General features: G+C 48.5%; 1 protein-coding gene across 1 annotated transcript in view; it reads left to right on the top strand.

Moving 5' to 3' along the window:
- LOC119956722 (myosin-11-like) overlaps positions 1 to 17,128 on the top strand; it is a 63,777-nt gene that overhangs the window by 34,493 nt on the left and 12,156 nt on the right. Inside the window, exons 7-15 of the mRNA XM_038784059.1 lie at positions 3,697 to 3,822; positions 5,134 to 5,238; positions 5,772 to 5,960; positions 7,725 to 7,963; positions 10,209 to 10,416; positions 12,602 to 12,678; positions 16,139 to 16,235; positions 16,340 to 16,407; positions 16,571 to 16,634. Of these exons, the coding sequence (XP_038639987.1) occupies positions 3,697 to 3,822; positions 5,134 to 5,238; positions 5,772 to 5,960; positions 7,725 to 7,963; positions 10,209 to 10,416; positions 12,602 to 12,678; positions 16,139 to 16,235; positions 16,340 to 16,407; positions 16,571 to 16,634 (1,173 nt within the window). The remainder of the gene's footprint in view (positions 1 to 3,696; positions 3,823 to 5,133; positions 5,239 to 5,771; positions 5,961 to 7,724; positions 7,964 to 10,208; positions 10,417 to 12,601; positions 12,679 to 16,138; positions 16,236 to 16,339; positions 16,408 to 16,570; positions 16,635 to 17,128) is intronic.

Raw genomic sequence — 17,128 nt, forward strand, 5'->3', positions numbered from 1 at the left:
GTTCCTCTCTCTTCCCTGCTAGGCTCCTTTTCCAATCAACTCTGGCCAGCTCCTCCCTCATGTCTTTGTAGTTACCCTTATTTAATTGTAATACCGTTACATCTGATTCTAGCTTCTCCCTCTCAAACTGCAGGGTAAATTCTATCATATTGTGGTCACTGCCCCCTAAGAGTTCCTTCACCTTAAGTTCTCTAATCAAGTCTACCTCATTACACATCTCCAAATCCAGAATTGCCTGTTCCCTAGTAGGCTCTATCACAAGCTGCTCCAAACAAATATCTTAGACATTCCACAAATTCCTTTCCTTGGGATCCGCATCGACCTGATTTTCCCAGTCCACCTGCATATTGAAGTTCCCCATAATTATTGTAATGTTTTCTTTCTTGTATGCCTTTTCTATCTCCTGATTTATTTTCTGTCCCACATCCTGACTACTCCTAGGGGGCTGCAATTCCTCAACTTTACCCAAACAGATTCTATGCCTTCTAATCCTATATCGCTTCTTGCTATCGATTTAACTTCATTCCTTACTAACAATGCAAACCCGCCCCCTTTGCCCATCTGCCTATCCTTTCGATAGGACATATATCCTTGGATATTTAGATCCCAGCCCTGATCCCCTTTCAGCCACGTCTCTGTGATGCACACATCATACCCGCCAATTTCAATGTTTTTATAATCTTCATTGTCACAAATAGGTAACACTGCAATGAAGTTAATATGAAAAGCCCCTAGTCGCCACATTCCGGCGCCTGTTCGGGTACACTGAGGGAGAATTCAGAATGTCCAATTCGCCTAACAGCACATCTTTAGGGACTTGTGGGAGGAAAATGGAGCACCCGGAGGAAACCCACGCAGGCACGGGGAGAACGTGCAGACTCCGCACAGACAGTGACCCAAACCGGGAATCAAACAGTGAAGCAACAGTGCTAACCACTGTGCTACCGTGCTGCCCAGTGTGCACATCAAGCTCCTTTGCCCCGTGTCTGTCTTAATGACCTCCTTGAGCTTCCGGAGTTCATTCTCTCCAGGCTTTTCTGTTCCCTTTTCCATTCTTCCGGAGCTGCTGCTGCTCGGCATGCCTTGTCCGGAGGGTGTTGGAGGAAGGTAAGGGGTGTCTTCTCCCGATTTTAGCGGACTATTTTGGGCTTAAAGTCCCTAATTCCAAGAGGAGAGTCACCTTCTGGCGTCCACTCAGCACGTCCCCGCCACCGGAACATCCAGGATGTGAGGCAACCCGCCTCTACCACCCTCCCTGGCAGCGCATTCCACACCGTCACCACCCTCTGGGTAAAAATTTCCTCACATCCCCCCCACCCCTAAACCTCCTGCCGCTCACCTTGAACATTGTGTCCCCTCGCAACTGAGCCTTCAACTAAGGCGAGGAGGTGCTCTCTATCCAGCCTGTCCACGCCCCTCATAATCTTGTCCACCTCAATCAGGCCGCCCCTCAGTCTTCTCTGCTCCAGCGAAAACCACCCAAGCCTATCTAACCTTCTCTTCGTAACTTAAGGGTGCTCTTTCAGAGGGTCAGTGCAGACCCGACAGGCCAAATGGCCTCCTTCTGCAGTGTAGGAATTCTGTGGTTCTAATGTTATCATTTATTGTGAGGGTAATTTATTGCAAAAGTTAGGGAGGTTATGCTTCAATTATATAGAACACTAATGAGACCACATCTGGAGTATTGGTCACCTTATTTAAGGAAGGATGTTAATGCGCTAGAACCTGTTAAGGTTTACTGGACTAATACCTGGAATGGCCAGGTTGACTTATGAGGAAAGGTTGGATAGGCGAGCCGTGTATCCACTGGAGTTTAGAAGAGTAAGAGGCGACTCGATTGAGACATACAAGATCCTGAGTGGCATTGACAAGGTACATAGATACATAGATACATGGAAGATAGGAGCAGGAGGAGGCTATTCGGCCCTTCCGAGCCTGCTCCGCCATTCATCACGATCATGGCTGACCATCCAACTCAATAGCCTAATCCTGCTTTCTCCCCTCAGCCTTTGATCCCATTACCCCCAAGTACTATATCTAGCTGCCTCTTGCATACATCAATGTTTTACATCAACTACTTCCTGTGGTAATGAATTCCACAGGCTCACCACTCTTTGGGTGAAGAAATTTCTCCTTATCTCTGTCCGAAATGGTTTACCCTGAATCCTCAGACTGTGACCCCTGGTTCTGGACACAACCATTATTGGTAACATCTTCCCTGCATCTGCCCTGTCTAGTCCTGTTAGAATTCTATAAGTCTCTATGCGATTTCCCCCTCATTCTTCTGAACTCCAGCGAGAAAAATCCCAACCTAGTCAATCTCTCCTCATATGACAGTCCCGCCATCCCTGGAATCAGTCTGGTAAACCTTCGCTGCACTCCCTCGAGAGCAAGAACATCCTTCCTCAGGGAAGGAGACAAAAACTGCACAAAATACTCCAGGTGTGGCCTCACCAAGGCCCTGTACAATTGCAGCAACACATCCCTGCTTCTATACTCGAAACCTCTCGCAATGAAGGCTAACGTACCATAGCCTTCTTTACCGCCTGCTGTACCTGCATGCTTACCTCCAGCGACTGGTGCACAAGGACACCCAGGTCCCGCCGCACACTCCCCTCTCCCAATTTACAACCATTCAGATAGTAATCTGCCTTCCTGTTTTTGCTTCCAAAATGAGTAACCTCGCACTTATCCAAATTATACTGCATCTGCCATTGATTTGCCCACTCGCCCAACCTGGCTCGATCTTGCTGTAGCATCCCTGCATCCTCGTCACAATTCACCCTCCCACCTAATTTGGTTTCATCTGCAAACTTTGAGATGTTACATTTTGTTCCCTCATCCAAATCATTAATATATATTGTGAATAGCTGGGGTCCCAGCACCGATCCCTGTGGTACCTCACCAGTTACTGCCTGCCAATTTGAAAAGGACCTATTAATTCCTACTCTTTGTTTCCTCCAGTTTTCTATCCACCTCAATACATTTCCCCCAATCCCATGCGCCTTAATTTTGCACAATAATCTCTTTTGCGGGACTTTGTCAAACACCTTCTGAAAGTCCAAATATACCACATCGACTGGCTCCCCCTTGTCGACCGTACTGGTTACCTCTTCAAAGAATTCCAACAGATTTGTCAAGCGTGATTTTCCCTTCATAAATCCATGCTGAATCTGACTGATCCTGCCACTGCTTTCTAAATGTTCCACTATAAAGTCCTTGAAAATGGATTCAAGCATTTTCCCCACTACTGATGTTAGGCTTGGAGATGGATGTGGAGAGGATGTTTCCTCTTGTGGGAGAATCGAGAACGAGGGGTCACTGTTTAAAAATAATTTAAAACCCATTTAAAACTGAGATGACGTGAAATTGTTTTCCCTGAGGATTGTACGTCTTTGAAACGCTTACTGAAAGTGTGGTGGAGGCAGAGTCTCTGTATAGTAGAGGTGGATAGATTATTGATAAGAATGGGGGTGATCGTTTATCGGGTGTAGGCGGGGTACAGACCTGGGGTTATAATCTTATTAAATGGGGGAGCAGGCTCGAGGGACTGAATGGCCTCAAGCCAGTCCTTGTTCATACGCTTTGTATATAATATAATATGTTATAATATACAATTGACATGTACTTTAGCTATAAAAGCACCAATTGCCCATAGAACTGTCTCAATTTATCTTCCGAGTTTCCTTCACGCAGGTTCAACATTCAGTGCTGATGAAAACCAATGAGGCCAATCAAAGGCTGACCGATTCCTTGCGAGTACAGACGGGCCTACACGATGAGGTGAATGAGCTGCGTCTCAAGTACAGCAAAGCCAGTCTGGTAATTACACTTATTGACAAAGTGTTACTCTGAGACAGTGTTTTTCAAACTTTTTTTTAACCCGGGACCCGTTTTTACCAACCGGCCGACCTTCGCGGCCCACGCCGGCCGACCTTCGCGACCCACGCCGGCCGACCTTCGCGGCCCACGCCGGCCGACCTTTGCGGCCCACGCCGGCCGACCTTCGCGGCCCACGCCGGCCGACCTTCGCGGCCCACGCCGGCCGACCTTCGCGACCCACGCCGGCCGACCTTCGCGACCCACGCCGGCCGACCTTCGCGACCCACGCCGGCCGACCTTCGCGACCCACGCCGGCCGACCTTCGCGACCCACGCCGGCCGACCTTCGCGACCCACGCCGGCCGACCTTCGCGACCCACGCCGGCCGACCTTCGCGACCCACGCCGGCCGGTATTCGCGAACCACGCCGGCTGACTTTCGCGACCCACCATTTGCTCTCGCCTTTAATGCGAGAGGTGAGCCTGGGCTTATATTCTATTGTCTAGAGTAGCGAAGAGTGAGAAATGACCTTAAGAATAACTTAACGTGAATCTTTTTAATCTCTAAAATTCACTATCCAAGAGAGTTCTGCTGGCTCAGCTATTGAGCATATTCAAGACAGATGCAGTAAGACTGTATTGAATTTTAAAAAAAAATCTTCTGCTGGGTCAGCGCGCTGATGTCAGGAGGAGGTGGTGTACCTCTCTCTGGCTCCGGGTATGCGCACAGATGAGCGGGCGCGCATCACAGCGCGCCCGCAGTTTTAAAGCCAGTCGCAGCCGGCATTTTTAAAAGCCGGCTGCTGCGGCCGTTGTGTCTGAATTCCCGTGATTGGGAATGTCGCAACGGATGGCTCCGCGACCCTCCCGACACCCGCCCGTGGGTCGCGACCCCCATTTTGAAAATGCCTACTCTAAGGCCTGTCAAAGTGTCCCACTGGCTGGGACGAGTTGCAGAATGCTTGGACTGTGTCTCTATCCCGTCCTCTTCCCTTGCGGCTGCTCCCATCCCCGCGGAACCTGTTCTCCATTTGGGCTCGCCGGGTAATGGTAAGGGGATCGCCAAATTTGCTTTGCTGCTCGATAAGCCCAGGGGAGGTGAAGGACCGGAGTCCCACCTGAGTCCTTCTTCACCTCCGATCCTCCATCTCCCCACGCAGCAGAATGGCCCTTTCGAAAATAGAAGGCTGGGGGATGGCGGCGGGCCGAGTTGGTGGGGGGGGGCGTGCGATTGCCCAACGGTTTGTCCAAGGTGGATGATTGTGGAAACCATGCCCCCATCTCACCTGCACAATGTTCACCTGTCCTTTCAGGAGAGGGACGTGCTCGCCTCGAAATCGGTGAGACTGGAAGAGAGCATTGCCAATCTGAGGACACAAGTAACAAGTGCAGCAACAAAGAAAGATCGGTTCATGCAGGTGTGATTTTATTGTGGACATGTTTTTCCACGGAGTTTAATTTAACCAGAGAGAAGGGGGTCAAAGTCTACCCACTGGGCCATTTTGGCTGATATTAACACTGCAGTGAAGTTACTGTGAAAATCCCCTAGTCGCCACATTCCGGCGCCTGTTCGGGTACACCGAGGGAGAATTCAGAATGTCCATATTACCTAATAGCATGTCTTTCGGAACTCGTGGGAGGAAACCGGAGCACCCGGAGGAAACCCATGCAGACACGGGAAGAACGTGCAGACTCCGCACAGACGTGACCCAAGCCGGGAATCGAACATGGGACCCTGGCGCTGTGAAGCCATAGTATTAACCGCTGTGCTGCCCATGGTATTATCATGGCTGAGTGTGTCTATGATATCCCCAGAAAATGGTATATGTGAAGGAAAAAGAAGGAATGATCACCTGACAATCTTGCTATTATTTTGTTGGCGGGGAGGGTGCAACACCGGAGAAACGTTGACATAATGGTTTAGCGAGTGTTGGTTTCCCACGTGTTACAGGAGAAGCTGGATTTACACAAGCAGGTTCAGCACTTGACCCTCGAGTTGGAGCGAGCCCTGAGGGGGAGGGAAGGCTTCGATGACCAGGTCGCTGATCTCCACACGGAGTTGGTGAGCACTAAATCTCAGGCCAACAGGCAAGACCAGGAAAAGGTCTTACTGAAGGAAAGACTAGCAGCTGTCAAACAGGTATGCCGTCTGCCCTTTAATTTAAAAAAAATTGAATGTAACAATGCAGACTCACAATGATGCATTTAAAATAAAAAAAGTCAACCAAACACCAGGGTTCAATATTAGAGGGCCAGGACTGAACAGCAGAGAAGTTCTAAACTCGCATCAAATCTTTGGTTAGGCCACATTTGATGTGGGCACTGTCTGGTACGGTGGTTAGCACTGCTGCCTCATAGCGGCAGGGACTCGGGTTCATTTCCGGCCTTGGGATACTGTGTTGACGTGTGTTCCTCCGGGTGTTCCGGTTTCCTCCCACAGTCCAAAGATGTGCAGGTTAGGTAGATTGGCCATGATCAATTTCCCCTTAGTGTCCAAAGGATGTGTGCAGATGAAGTGAGATCATGGGGTTACGGCGATCAGGTGGGGGGAGTGGGCATGGGTAGGGTGCTCTTTCAGAGAGTCGGTGCAGGCTTGATGGGCCGAATGGCCGCCTCCTGCACTGTAGGAATTCGATGTTTCTATTCCATGTTTCTATCTACTGAGCACTGTTCTGGCCACCATATTACAGGATGAGATGTGGGGGAAAATTGCAAGGCAGGACTGAGAGATTATAGATACTAGGATGGATTGAACAGGCTGGGTTCTTTTCTCTGGGAAAGTGAGGGGCGATTTGGTACAAGTCTTCATAATTATAAAACCGTCTGAAATGGTAGCTGCCCAGTGGATCCGGGGTGGGGGGGTGGGGGCAAAACTAAGTGTCATAAATATAAAATAGTCACTTATACCTGCAAACAAGGATTCAACGGGAACGTCTGTGCTGAGAGAACGGTTAGAAAAATGGAGCAAAAACAGAGAAAGCTGGAAAAACTCAGCAGGTCTGGTTGCATCTGTCGGGCGAGTTAATGCATTGAGGCCCTCTGACTCTTCCTCAGAACTAAAGAGAGAAACTGTGATCATATATAAGAGGGGGGGGGGGGGGGGGTGGGACAACTGGAGCAGTGATTGGTGGGAGCTGGGAGAGATTGTAATAATGTTGTAGCAAAGCTCAAGAACAAGTGACAGGTGGCCCAGTGGGGGAGGGTTTTTTTTTTTTTTGCATCGGAACAAAACGAAATGGTTGGGATAGTATATAATAAATGTAAAGATGGAGGAGAAAGGTCACCGACTGAACGTCGAGTCCTGAGAGCTGTGACATGCCTAATTCGGAAGATGAAATGCTGCTCTTCCAGTTGGCGTTGATCTTCACTGGAGCGTTGCAGCAGGCCAAAGGCTGACACATGGGCACGAGAGGGAGGTGCGGGGTCAAAGTGGCGAGCCAGAGGAAAGTTGGGGTCATGCCTGCAGGCTGATCGAAGGTGTTCCGAAAAGGGATCACCCTGTCCGAGTTCAGTCTCCCCAGTGTAGAGGAGACCACGTTGGCAGCAGCGACTACAGGAGATCAAACTGAAGCCGGGGCAAGTGAAAAGTTGCTTAACCTGGAAATGGAACTTACGACCATATTGGTTGAGACGGCCGAGATGGGTGCATTTACAGGGAAGCTGTGGGATGGGAGAAAGGACTAGAAGGATATGTTGGCGCAGTTGGATGAAGGAGGGTGGGAGGAGGTTGACATGGAGCATAATCGCAAGCATGGAATCGGATAGGCCGAACGGCCTGTCTCTCTGTGCTGTAAATCCCATGGGAATCTATTGTAATTCTCCCTCTACGCAGCTGACACCCGTTTATCCAGCAGGCTGAGGATCGCTGGCCGGCGCCACCTCACCGTTCTCTTTCCCTTTCCAGGTGAACGAGAAGCTCACCTGCGAGCTCGGCGACTCCCGCCGGAGATTGGAGCTGTGCCAGGACCAGCTCCACCAGCTGCAGGCCGAGAAGAAGATCGACAGCAATCAGATCGAAGCTCTGGAAACGGAGCGTGGCCAGCTGGTCAGCGAGAAAGAGATGTTGCTGACCGCCGTGCAGTCAGATGACAAAGCGCATGAGGACGAGCTTCTCGCCCTGAGGCAAAACTGCAAGGAGCTCCGGTAAATATGGGACGGTGGTTGGGGAATCCAGTGCGGACAACGGCAATCATCTATTTTTCCCAGTAAATTGTGTGAAGAATGAGTCTTGTCTTCCGAGCACATACAACAGCAACATTTTCTAGACGGGAGATGGTGGAGTAGTGGTAATGTTACAGGATTAGTGATCCAGAGACCCAGGGATCGCGGGTTCAAATCCCACCATGGCAGCTGGTGGAATTTAAATTCAATTAAAAACCGCATCTGGATCACAGAATAATACAGTGCCGAAGGGGCCCTTCGGCCCATCGAGTCTGCACCAACCTGACCTGCCTGCTTAATCCCATTTGCCAGCACTTGGTCCACAGCCTTGAATGTTACGACGTGCCAATTGCTCATCCAGGTACTTCTTAAAGGATGTGAGGCAACCCGCCTCTACCACCCTCCCAGGTAGTGCGTTCCAGACCGTCACCACCCTCTGGGTAAAAAGGTTTTTCCTCGAATCCACCCTAAGCTTCCTGCCCCTCACCTTGAACTTGAGTCCCCTCGTAACTGACCCTTCAACTAAGTGGAACAGCTGCTCCCTATCCACCCTGTCCATGCCCCTCATAATCTTGTACACCTCGATCAGGTCGCCCCTCAGTCTTCTCTGCTCCAGCGAAAACAACCCAAGCCTATCCAACCTCTCTTTGTAACTTCAATGTTCCATCCCAGGCAACATCCTGGTGAATCGCCTCTGCACCCCCTCCAGTGCAATCGCATCCTTCCTATAATGTGGTGACCAGAATTGCACACAGTACTCCAGCTGATGTGTTATGGATCCAGACCAGAACCCGAATTTTGGTTAAGATCCTGGACTAGAACCTAGCAATTTGCATTTGTAAAAGTGTGAATAAATGCTGTTACACCACAGGACTGATATCACTGACCAGTAGACAGCTTTTATATTAAAACAAACTTTAATTTGAACACGGAATTAAGCACATTCCCAACAAAGAAATAACTTTACAGTTAACAGGTACAACATCTTAACTTGCTTCCTGAAATCTGCTTCTACATTCCAATTAAGCAAACCCCTATATGTTGTTATGGGCCAGGGTTTAGAGAACCCCAAAGCGTATCATGGAGTTCACCTGACCCACAACTTTTAATAGATTGTGGTATGGGGAGCACACGGCCCACTCTACAGGTGTGGTACAGCAGAAATGGAAAACTATTTTTTAAAGCAAATTGATGTTTATTCTATGAACTCAAGTTAACCCATTTTAAAACATACAGTGGACATCTTCGCAACCATCAATTCAAATATAACCCCCAAAGAACACAACACTAAGTAATCCTTAAGCTGTCCTTTTAACATCCATAAGACGTTTTAAAAAAACTTTAAACAGAAGCACATCAGGTTAAAGTCACTACTGAGAGCAGATATTAGTTTTAAATCACCAAAGGATGAATTTACAGTCTTTAGATTACAGAGAGAGACTAATACACCTTCTGGCTGTGACTGCAGCTATCCAGCTCTGAAAATAAAACTAAAACACACCCTGCAGCAAACAGCCTTAAACAAAAGTAAAAAAGCTGACAGGCAGCCCAGTTCCACCCTCTCTCTGACATCACTGATAAACACTCATTTCTTAAAGGTACATTTCTTAAACGGCCATTTCTTAAAGGCACTCTTACATGACAATATATAAAGTTAACAACCAGGTTTTACTTATTGCTCTTGGTCCATGGAGAGAGAAACCTTTTGGGAGCGGACTGAAAACTAACTGCCTTTACAGGCAGAGTTGGCCCTTCCCATTAGCTATTTTGTTACACTCAAAGCACACAGCATTCTTTTGCCTCCTGTTACAGGCTATGCGTTGACTCTAAAATGAACTGATCATTAAACTGACCCTTGCATGACTAGGCGGAGGTGACAGATCCCATGGCGCCATTTTGAAGTAGAGCAGGAAAGTTGGCCCTCGTGTCCTGACCCCATATTTATTTCTCAATCAACGTCACGAAGAAAGAGACTCTCTGGTCATTTATCACATTGCTACTTCTGGGAGCTTCCTGTGTGCAAATTGGCTGCCTTGTTTCCTACTTCACAGCAATGATGACAAAGGCACTTTGGGACGTCCAGTAGACATGCGAAGTGCGATGTAAATGCAGGTCGTCTACTTTCTGTCTCTCCATAAATGGTTGCTAACCGGCCGCTCTCCATAATTGCGAATGTCGATCAGTGCTGAACCTTTCCGATTCACACCCCAGTTTTTGTCTTCCTCAGGGTCTCTGAAGCTGACTTGAGGGAGCACCGGGGGCGCCTGGAGGCGGAGCTGGAGAGGAAGGCCGAAGAACTTGCTGCAATTACTCTGGAGCAGCAGCAAGTAGCTCAACACTGGAAAGAGAAATGGCAAGAGACTGCCGTGGCTCTAAAAGGCAAGGAAAAGGAACTACGCTTGGCGACTGTGAAACCACAGGGAAGGAATGAGAAGGTATGGCAGTTTTACTGGGAGAGCAATAGTTGGCTTATGTCCAGGGGAGACGTTTACCTGAATGGCTTCAGTGGTAAAACGATCGTACTGACACTATACTGAGGCATGTGCAATAGGGGGGGTCAACCAACAAACACCACCATAATTCACTAATATGCTGTGTAAGGTTCTGCTTTATTAATACGATGAAGTGCTGTGGTTATACAGACCTCAGTCAGATATCCTGTCAGGATTTGGATCAGACAAATTGTTAAAAGTATTTTGGGTTATCAATGACAACGGGGGCAGAAGACGATGGCGTAATGATAGAGTCATAGAATTTACAGTGCAGAAGGGGGCCATTCAACCCATCGAGTCTGCACTGGCCCTTGGAAAGAGCACCCTAATTAAGCCCACCCTATCCCCGTAACCCAGTAACCCCACCTAACCCAAGGGCAATTTCGCATGGCCAGTCCACCTAACCCGCACATCTTTGGACTGCGGGAGGAAACCGGGGCACCCGGAGGAAACCCACGCAGACACGGGGAGAACGTGCAGACTCCGCACAGACAGTGACCCAGCGGGGAATCGAACCCGGGATCCTGGAGCTGTGAAGCAACAGTGCTAACCACTGTGCTACTCTGCCGCCCAGAATGATCATTGACGGTGTTAGAAATGCAGCTCCCTTTAAGGGTGAACCTGGACTTGCTTCAGAGTGAATGGAGAGTGGGCGATGTTCATTGAAAGACTGCCTCAATTGAAGAATTGGGGATTTCCCCAGTTGGGGAGGCTCTTGGACAGGGGGAGGATCTGGAAGGGAAGCGTGGAAACTAGTGTATGTCCTGAACTATAGTTTTGCAATATACTAGTTGTGAATCATCAAAATATCTGCTGCCTAATTCGGTAAATGGACATTCACCTGTGTAACAATAATGTCACTGGGCTGGTAAGCTAGAAGCCCAGGCTAATGACCTGGGGATATGGGTTCAAATCCCACCACGGCAACTGGTGGAATTAGAATTTGAGTAATAACATCTGGAATTGAAAACTAGTCTCAGTAATGGTGACATTTGAACTATCAGTTGTCGTTTAAAAACCCGTCTGGTTCTGAACTGAGTGATATGCTTGAAAGGGCGCTTGGGAGCGAACCATATTGATGTGTTACATATCAGTCAGCATTAGTCAGTAAAGTATGTGAAGTCACCACAGTCCCGGATGACCATCGGCTGTGTTCCCCTTTGAGGGGGAGAGCTGACTGGTGGTGATTTAACCTGTGGGTCACCGCGCCTCAGGTGAGAGGCAAGGTTGAGAAGGCGGAGGCTTCATCAATAACCTCAGCCGTTGCCTTCATCAATAACCTCAGCCGGTACGGGACTCAAACCCACTCTGTTGGCCTCGCTCTGCATCACGAACCAGCTGTCCAGTCAACTGGGCTATACTGCAGGGAGGAAATCAGTACTATGTAGTACTAATACTATGGAGCATACTGGGGCAGCACGGTAGCATTGTGGATAGAACAATTGCTTCACAGCTCCAGGGTCCCAGGTTCGATTTCGAGTCTGCACATCCTCCCCGTGTGTGCGTGGGTTTCCTCCGGGTGCTCCGATTTCCTCCCACAGTCCAAAGATGTGCAGGTTAGGTGGATTGGCCGTGTTAAATTGTCGTTGGTGTCCAAAATTGCCCTTAGTGTTGGGTGGGGTTACTGGGTTATGGGATAGGGTGGAGGTGTTGACCTTGGGTGGGGTGCTCTTTCCAAGAGCCGGTGCAGACACGATGGGCCGAATGGCCTCCTTCTGCACTGTAAATTCTATGATAAAGGGTTGTAAATAGCTAGCATAATGTTCAATACAAGGTGGAGTTTGCTCACCATATTGCCTCCAGCCTTGTCTTTGTGCCCAGGTCCATAACTACCGCTTACCGGACTGAAAAAACAACAGTAACAGAAACGGCTGATTCCCGTCCCTAAAGGGAACCACTTTGGGTTTTTAAGGTCAATCTGACAGCTACGCGGTCGCGTTTACTGTCACCAACTTTTCATTTCCAAATGGCAAAATTCCCAAAGCGGGATCTATTCTCCCGATTTACCGGCCCATTGCCTGCCCACCGCTGTACCCTCAGCATTAAGGCTTGGGTTAAAGCGAGGTAGGAGATGTTTTGGATGGCTGTCTGCCTTTCTTTTTGAGATGGAACCTTTACTCTTTTGCAGGCTGACCCGTCGGGGGGTTGTGAAAGTTTTGATGCTGACCTGGAAGAGCTGTTTCAGCTGAGGGCCACGTTAGCCAGGTACAATTGCGTCTGTCACGAACAGGCTTTCAAATGTCACTTCTGTCTTTGTTAGTGATATCGTCCAGCTTCGAGAAGTCTGACCTGTCGAGGTTTTTATTAAAATCACTGTTGACAGTACTTTTCTGCAACATTAATAATAAATTTGGTCATGATAAGTCGCATATAAATTACAGATCTGAAGCAGTCTGTCCGACTCATCTGTGTTTATATTCTGTACAAGTCCTCTCAGAATATCCTTCTATTTCTTTCTCCCTAATGTGTTTATCTGTCAGCCATTTAAAGCCATCTCTGCTCCTCACCTCAACTCTATATTGTAGCAGGTTCCACTCCCTGCGTAAAGAGACTATTCCCAATTTCATATTGGGTTTATAAGTGACCATCTTATATTTATGGCCCTTAGTTATGCACTCGCCCACAAGCAGCGACATTTTCTCCATGCCTACCCCATCAAACCCTGTTCATAATTTTAAAAGCCTCTTGTCGGAGAATCCAGATCTGGGGGGGGGGGGGGGGTCACTGTTTAAAAATAAGGGGTCATTTAAGATAGAGATGAGAAGAAATTATTTTTTTCTAAGTGTCATGAATCTCCGGAACTCTCTGAATAGGTGTATGGGTATGATTCTTGGGCAGCACTGTAGCACAAGTGGATAGCACTGTGGCTTCACAGTGCCAGGGTCCCAGGTTCGATTCCCCGCTGGGTCACTGCACGTTCTCCCCGTGTCTGTGTGGGTTTCCTCCGGGTGCTCCGGTTTCCTCCCACAGTCCAAAGACGTGCAGGTTAGTTGGATTGGCCATGATAAATTGCCCTTGGTGACCAAAAAGGTGAGGAGGGGTTACTGGGTTACGGGGATAGGATGGAAGTGAGGGCTTAAAGTGGGTCGGTGCAGACTCGATGGGCTGCATGGCCTCCTTCTGCACTGTATATTCTATGTTCTGTGTTCTAAAATCAAATGATTTCTAACTTGGTAAAAGAATGGGAACAAAGTTCCTGTAAAATGAGACTGATGGGGTTCATTAGAGCAATGACCACATTGTCAAATCATCAACAACTCGATGTTTGAAAGTAAACCGCTGTATTATTTGTCTATTACATAGAACATAGAAAATACAGCACAGAACAGGCCCTTCGGCCCACGATGTTGTGCCAAACTTTTGTCCTAGATTAAGAACAAATCAATCTACACCCCAACATTCTACCGTAATCCATGTACCTATCCAATAGCCGCTTGCAGGTCCCTAATGTTTCCGGCTCAACTACTTCCACGGGCAGTGCATTCTGTGCCCCCACTACTCTCTGGGTAAACATAGAACATAGAACAGTACAGCACAGAACAGGCCCTTCGGCCCTCGATGTTGTGCCGAGCCATGATCACCCTACTCAAACCCACGTATCCACCCTATACCCGAAACCCAACAACCCCCCCCCCCCCCCCCAACCTTACTTTTTTTTAGGACACTACGAGCAATTTAGCATGGCCAATCCACCTAACCCGCACATCTTTGGACTGTGGGAGGAAACCGGAGCACCCGGAGGAAACCCACGCACACACGGGGCGGACGTGCAGACTCCGCACAGACAGTGACCCAGCCGGGAATCGAACCTGGGACCCTGGAGCTGTGAAGCATTTATGCTAACCACCATGCTACCGTGCTGCCCACAAAGAGCCTACCTCTGATATCCCCCCCCTATATCTTCCACCATTCACCTTAAATTTAGGTCCCCTTGTAATGGTTTGTTCCACCCAAGTTGTTTCATTCCAGAAAATATTTTCCAAAAAAATACCCAATTAATGGGAAACGTGTACCCTGCCAATGTACACATTCTATTCCATTTCCAGGGCGTCTGATTGCTTTGACTGCTATCAGTTTTCTCTAGTGTTTTAAAAAAAGATTTAAGCACCCAATTAGTTTTTTTTCCAATTAAGGGGCAATTTAGCCTGGCCAATCCACCTACCCTGCACATCTTTGGGTTGTGGGGGTGAAACCCACACAAACTCGGGGAGAAGGTGCAAACTCCACACGGACAGTGACCCAGAGCCGGGATCGAACCCGGGTTCCTCAGCGTCGCGAGGCAGCAGTGCTAGCCACTGCGCCACCGTGCCGCCCGGATTTTCTCTACTGGTATCTCGTTGCATCTCTCTCTCTCTCTCTCTCGAACATCCACTACCTCCTTCGAGCATCAGTCTATAATTGAACAGTCACACAGCTCTAGTTCCTCATCCACTATTTCATTGATCTTCTCACAGTGAAGACTTTCCTTTTTCTTGAATGAGGTGACTGGTGTCCAAGTCGACACGGACCACTGTGTGCCAGCAGAGTCCGCAATCGGTTGTGAACGATATCGGGATTGGGGTGCAGGGTGGCACCTTTTTGGGTTCAATGGGACCACTTCATCCTTAGAAGGCGAGGAACTAAATGGAATTTGAGAAAACGGGTAAAGACGTTGCTGGAAGGGTGGGTGAAAATCCAATTGCTGGACAGGGTTTCATTTCTAGTGAGTAGAGTACAAAGGTTGGGGAGTTAGTGTGAATTTTCTTTTGAACCTTGGGTCAGGCCATGCTTACAGGATGCGATCCAAAGAGGGAGATGATGTGCAGGTTGAGTGGATTGGCCATGCTAAATTGCTCTTTCGTGTCCAGGGGTGTGTAGGTTAAGTTAAAGGGTTACTGGGATAGGGCGGAGAAGTGGGCTTGGATGGAGTGCTCTTTCAGAGGGTCGGCGCAGACTCGATAGGCCGAATGGCCTCCTTCTGCACTGCAGGGATTCTTTGAGTTCCTGTTTTCCAACTATAGAAAAGGAGAAATTGCAGGAAATATTCAGAAGATGTCACCAGAATTGAGAAGATGTGACCACCTAGAAAGGCTTTTAAAAAAAAAAAAAAAACCCTACAACGCAACGTTAATTTGGAAAGTACTTTGAACGTGATGAGACGTTATGAAGAAATGTTTCAGGGCAGCACGGTGCCGCAGTGGTTAGCCCTGTTGCCTCACAGCGCTGAGGTCCCAGGTTCGATCCCGGCTCTGGGTCACTGTCCGTGTGGAGTTTGCACATTCTCCCTGTGTTTACGTGGGTTTCACCCCCACAACCCAAAGATGTGCAGGGTAGGTGGATTGACCATGCTAAATTGCCCCTTAATTGAAAAAAAAAAATGAATTCGGTACTCTAAATTTAAAAAAAAGAAAGGTTTGACACCGAGTGATATAAGGCGGGTAGGCAAAAGCTTGGTCAATGAGGACGGTTTTCAGGAGCATCTTCTAGGAAGAAAGTGATGTGGAGAGGTTTGGAGAGAGAATTTCTGAGCTTGAAGCAGAGGCAGCCAGAGCTGGGAAAAGGAAATGTTGGAGGCACAGAATTGGCTGTGGTGTCCTGGAAGCCTGATTGGCTGGGGGGGGGTTTGACCTCTTGATAGCTGGCGCGACCCGGGCTGTGATTGGTCACCTTCCTCTCCTGGTTTCAGAATGACGGAGGAGAGGGCGCAATCGAGGAAGCAGCAAGAGGAGAGTGAGCGGATCATTCACCTGCTCCAGCTCCAGAGAGACATCAACAGCGAGTCGGTAAGTATCACAGCCTGCAGCCCGTTGAGCGAACTTTCCGTTTCGACTGATCGCTGGTTCATCGCCTGTCTCCCTTTCACCCCACCCCCCCAACCCCATGCCAGACACTGCAAGGTTCTCCGAGTTTCGCCAGTCAGCTGGAGGATCTCCACACTGAGCTCCAACGGAGCCGGTAAGTTCCTGAATCAACGATGGGTGATTAGCCCTCTCTCTCTCTCTCTCCTTTCGCTGTGAAGTTTGAATGAAAGGGGATGGGGGTTTTGGGGCGGGGTCTTGAGGGTGGAAAAAATCAAGGGTGGAAGTGAAGACATTTACAAATTCCTGTCTTTACGCAGTGACAGGATACATGAACTCGAGAGAGCGAAGGCCGAGATGGAAAAGGAGTTGAAGAAATTCAAGGTAATCTGTGGGGGGGAAAAAAAACGCAAGTATCCCAATTGTCCTTATCGATGTGACCCAGTGATAACTCAGCATTATAATGGTGAGAGTACGTGTGTGTCCTTGGGTTAGGGTATGAGTGCCCATGCCCATGTATGCAGGGGCACATCTGTCCACAATATATTTTCAGGACTGTGCCTGATTACCTTGATTTCCCAACTTCTTTCTCGATGTACAAGGACAAAATACCGCAGGCACTGAGAATCTGAAATAAAAGTAAAAATTGCTGGAAACACTCAGCAGGGACGTTTCACGTCGAAATAACCTTTCATCGGAACCAACCAATTTAAGCTGATCAGTTGCATTTGCAACATGGCTCATTTACACTTGTTGGAAGCGACATAGGTTCATACACACGGACCCGTTCCATGCAAGCAAAAGAAATATGATCAAGCTTCGTATCTGTCCTGAATTAGCCGGAGCTCGGGAAGCTTGTAGTTTCCTGTTGCATTCGC

This window comes from Scyliorhinus canicula, chromosome 24 (assembly GCF_902713615.1).
Source record: "Scyliorhinus canicula chromosome 24, sScyCan1.1, whole genome shotgun sequence".
NCBI lineage: Eukaryota > Metazoa > Chordata > Chondrichthyes > Carcharhiniformes > Scyliorhinidae > Scyliorhinus > Scyliorhinus canicula.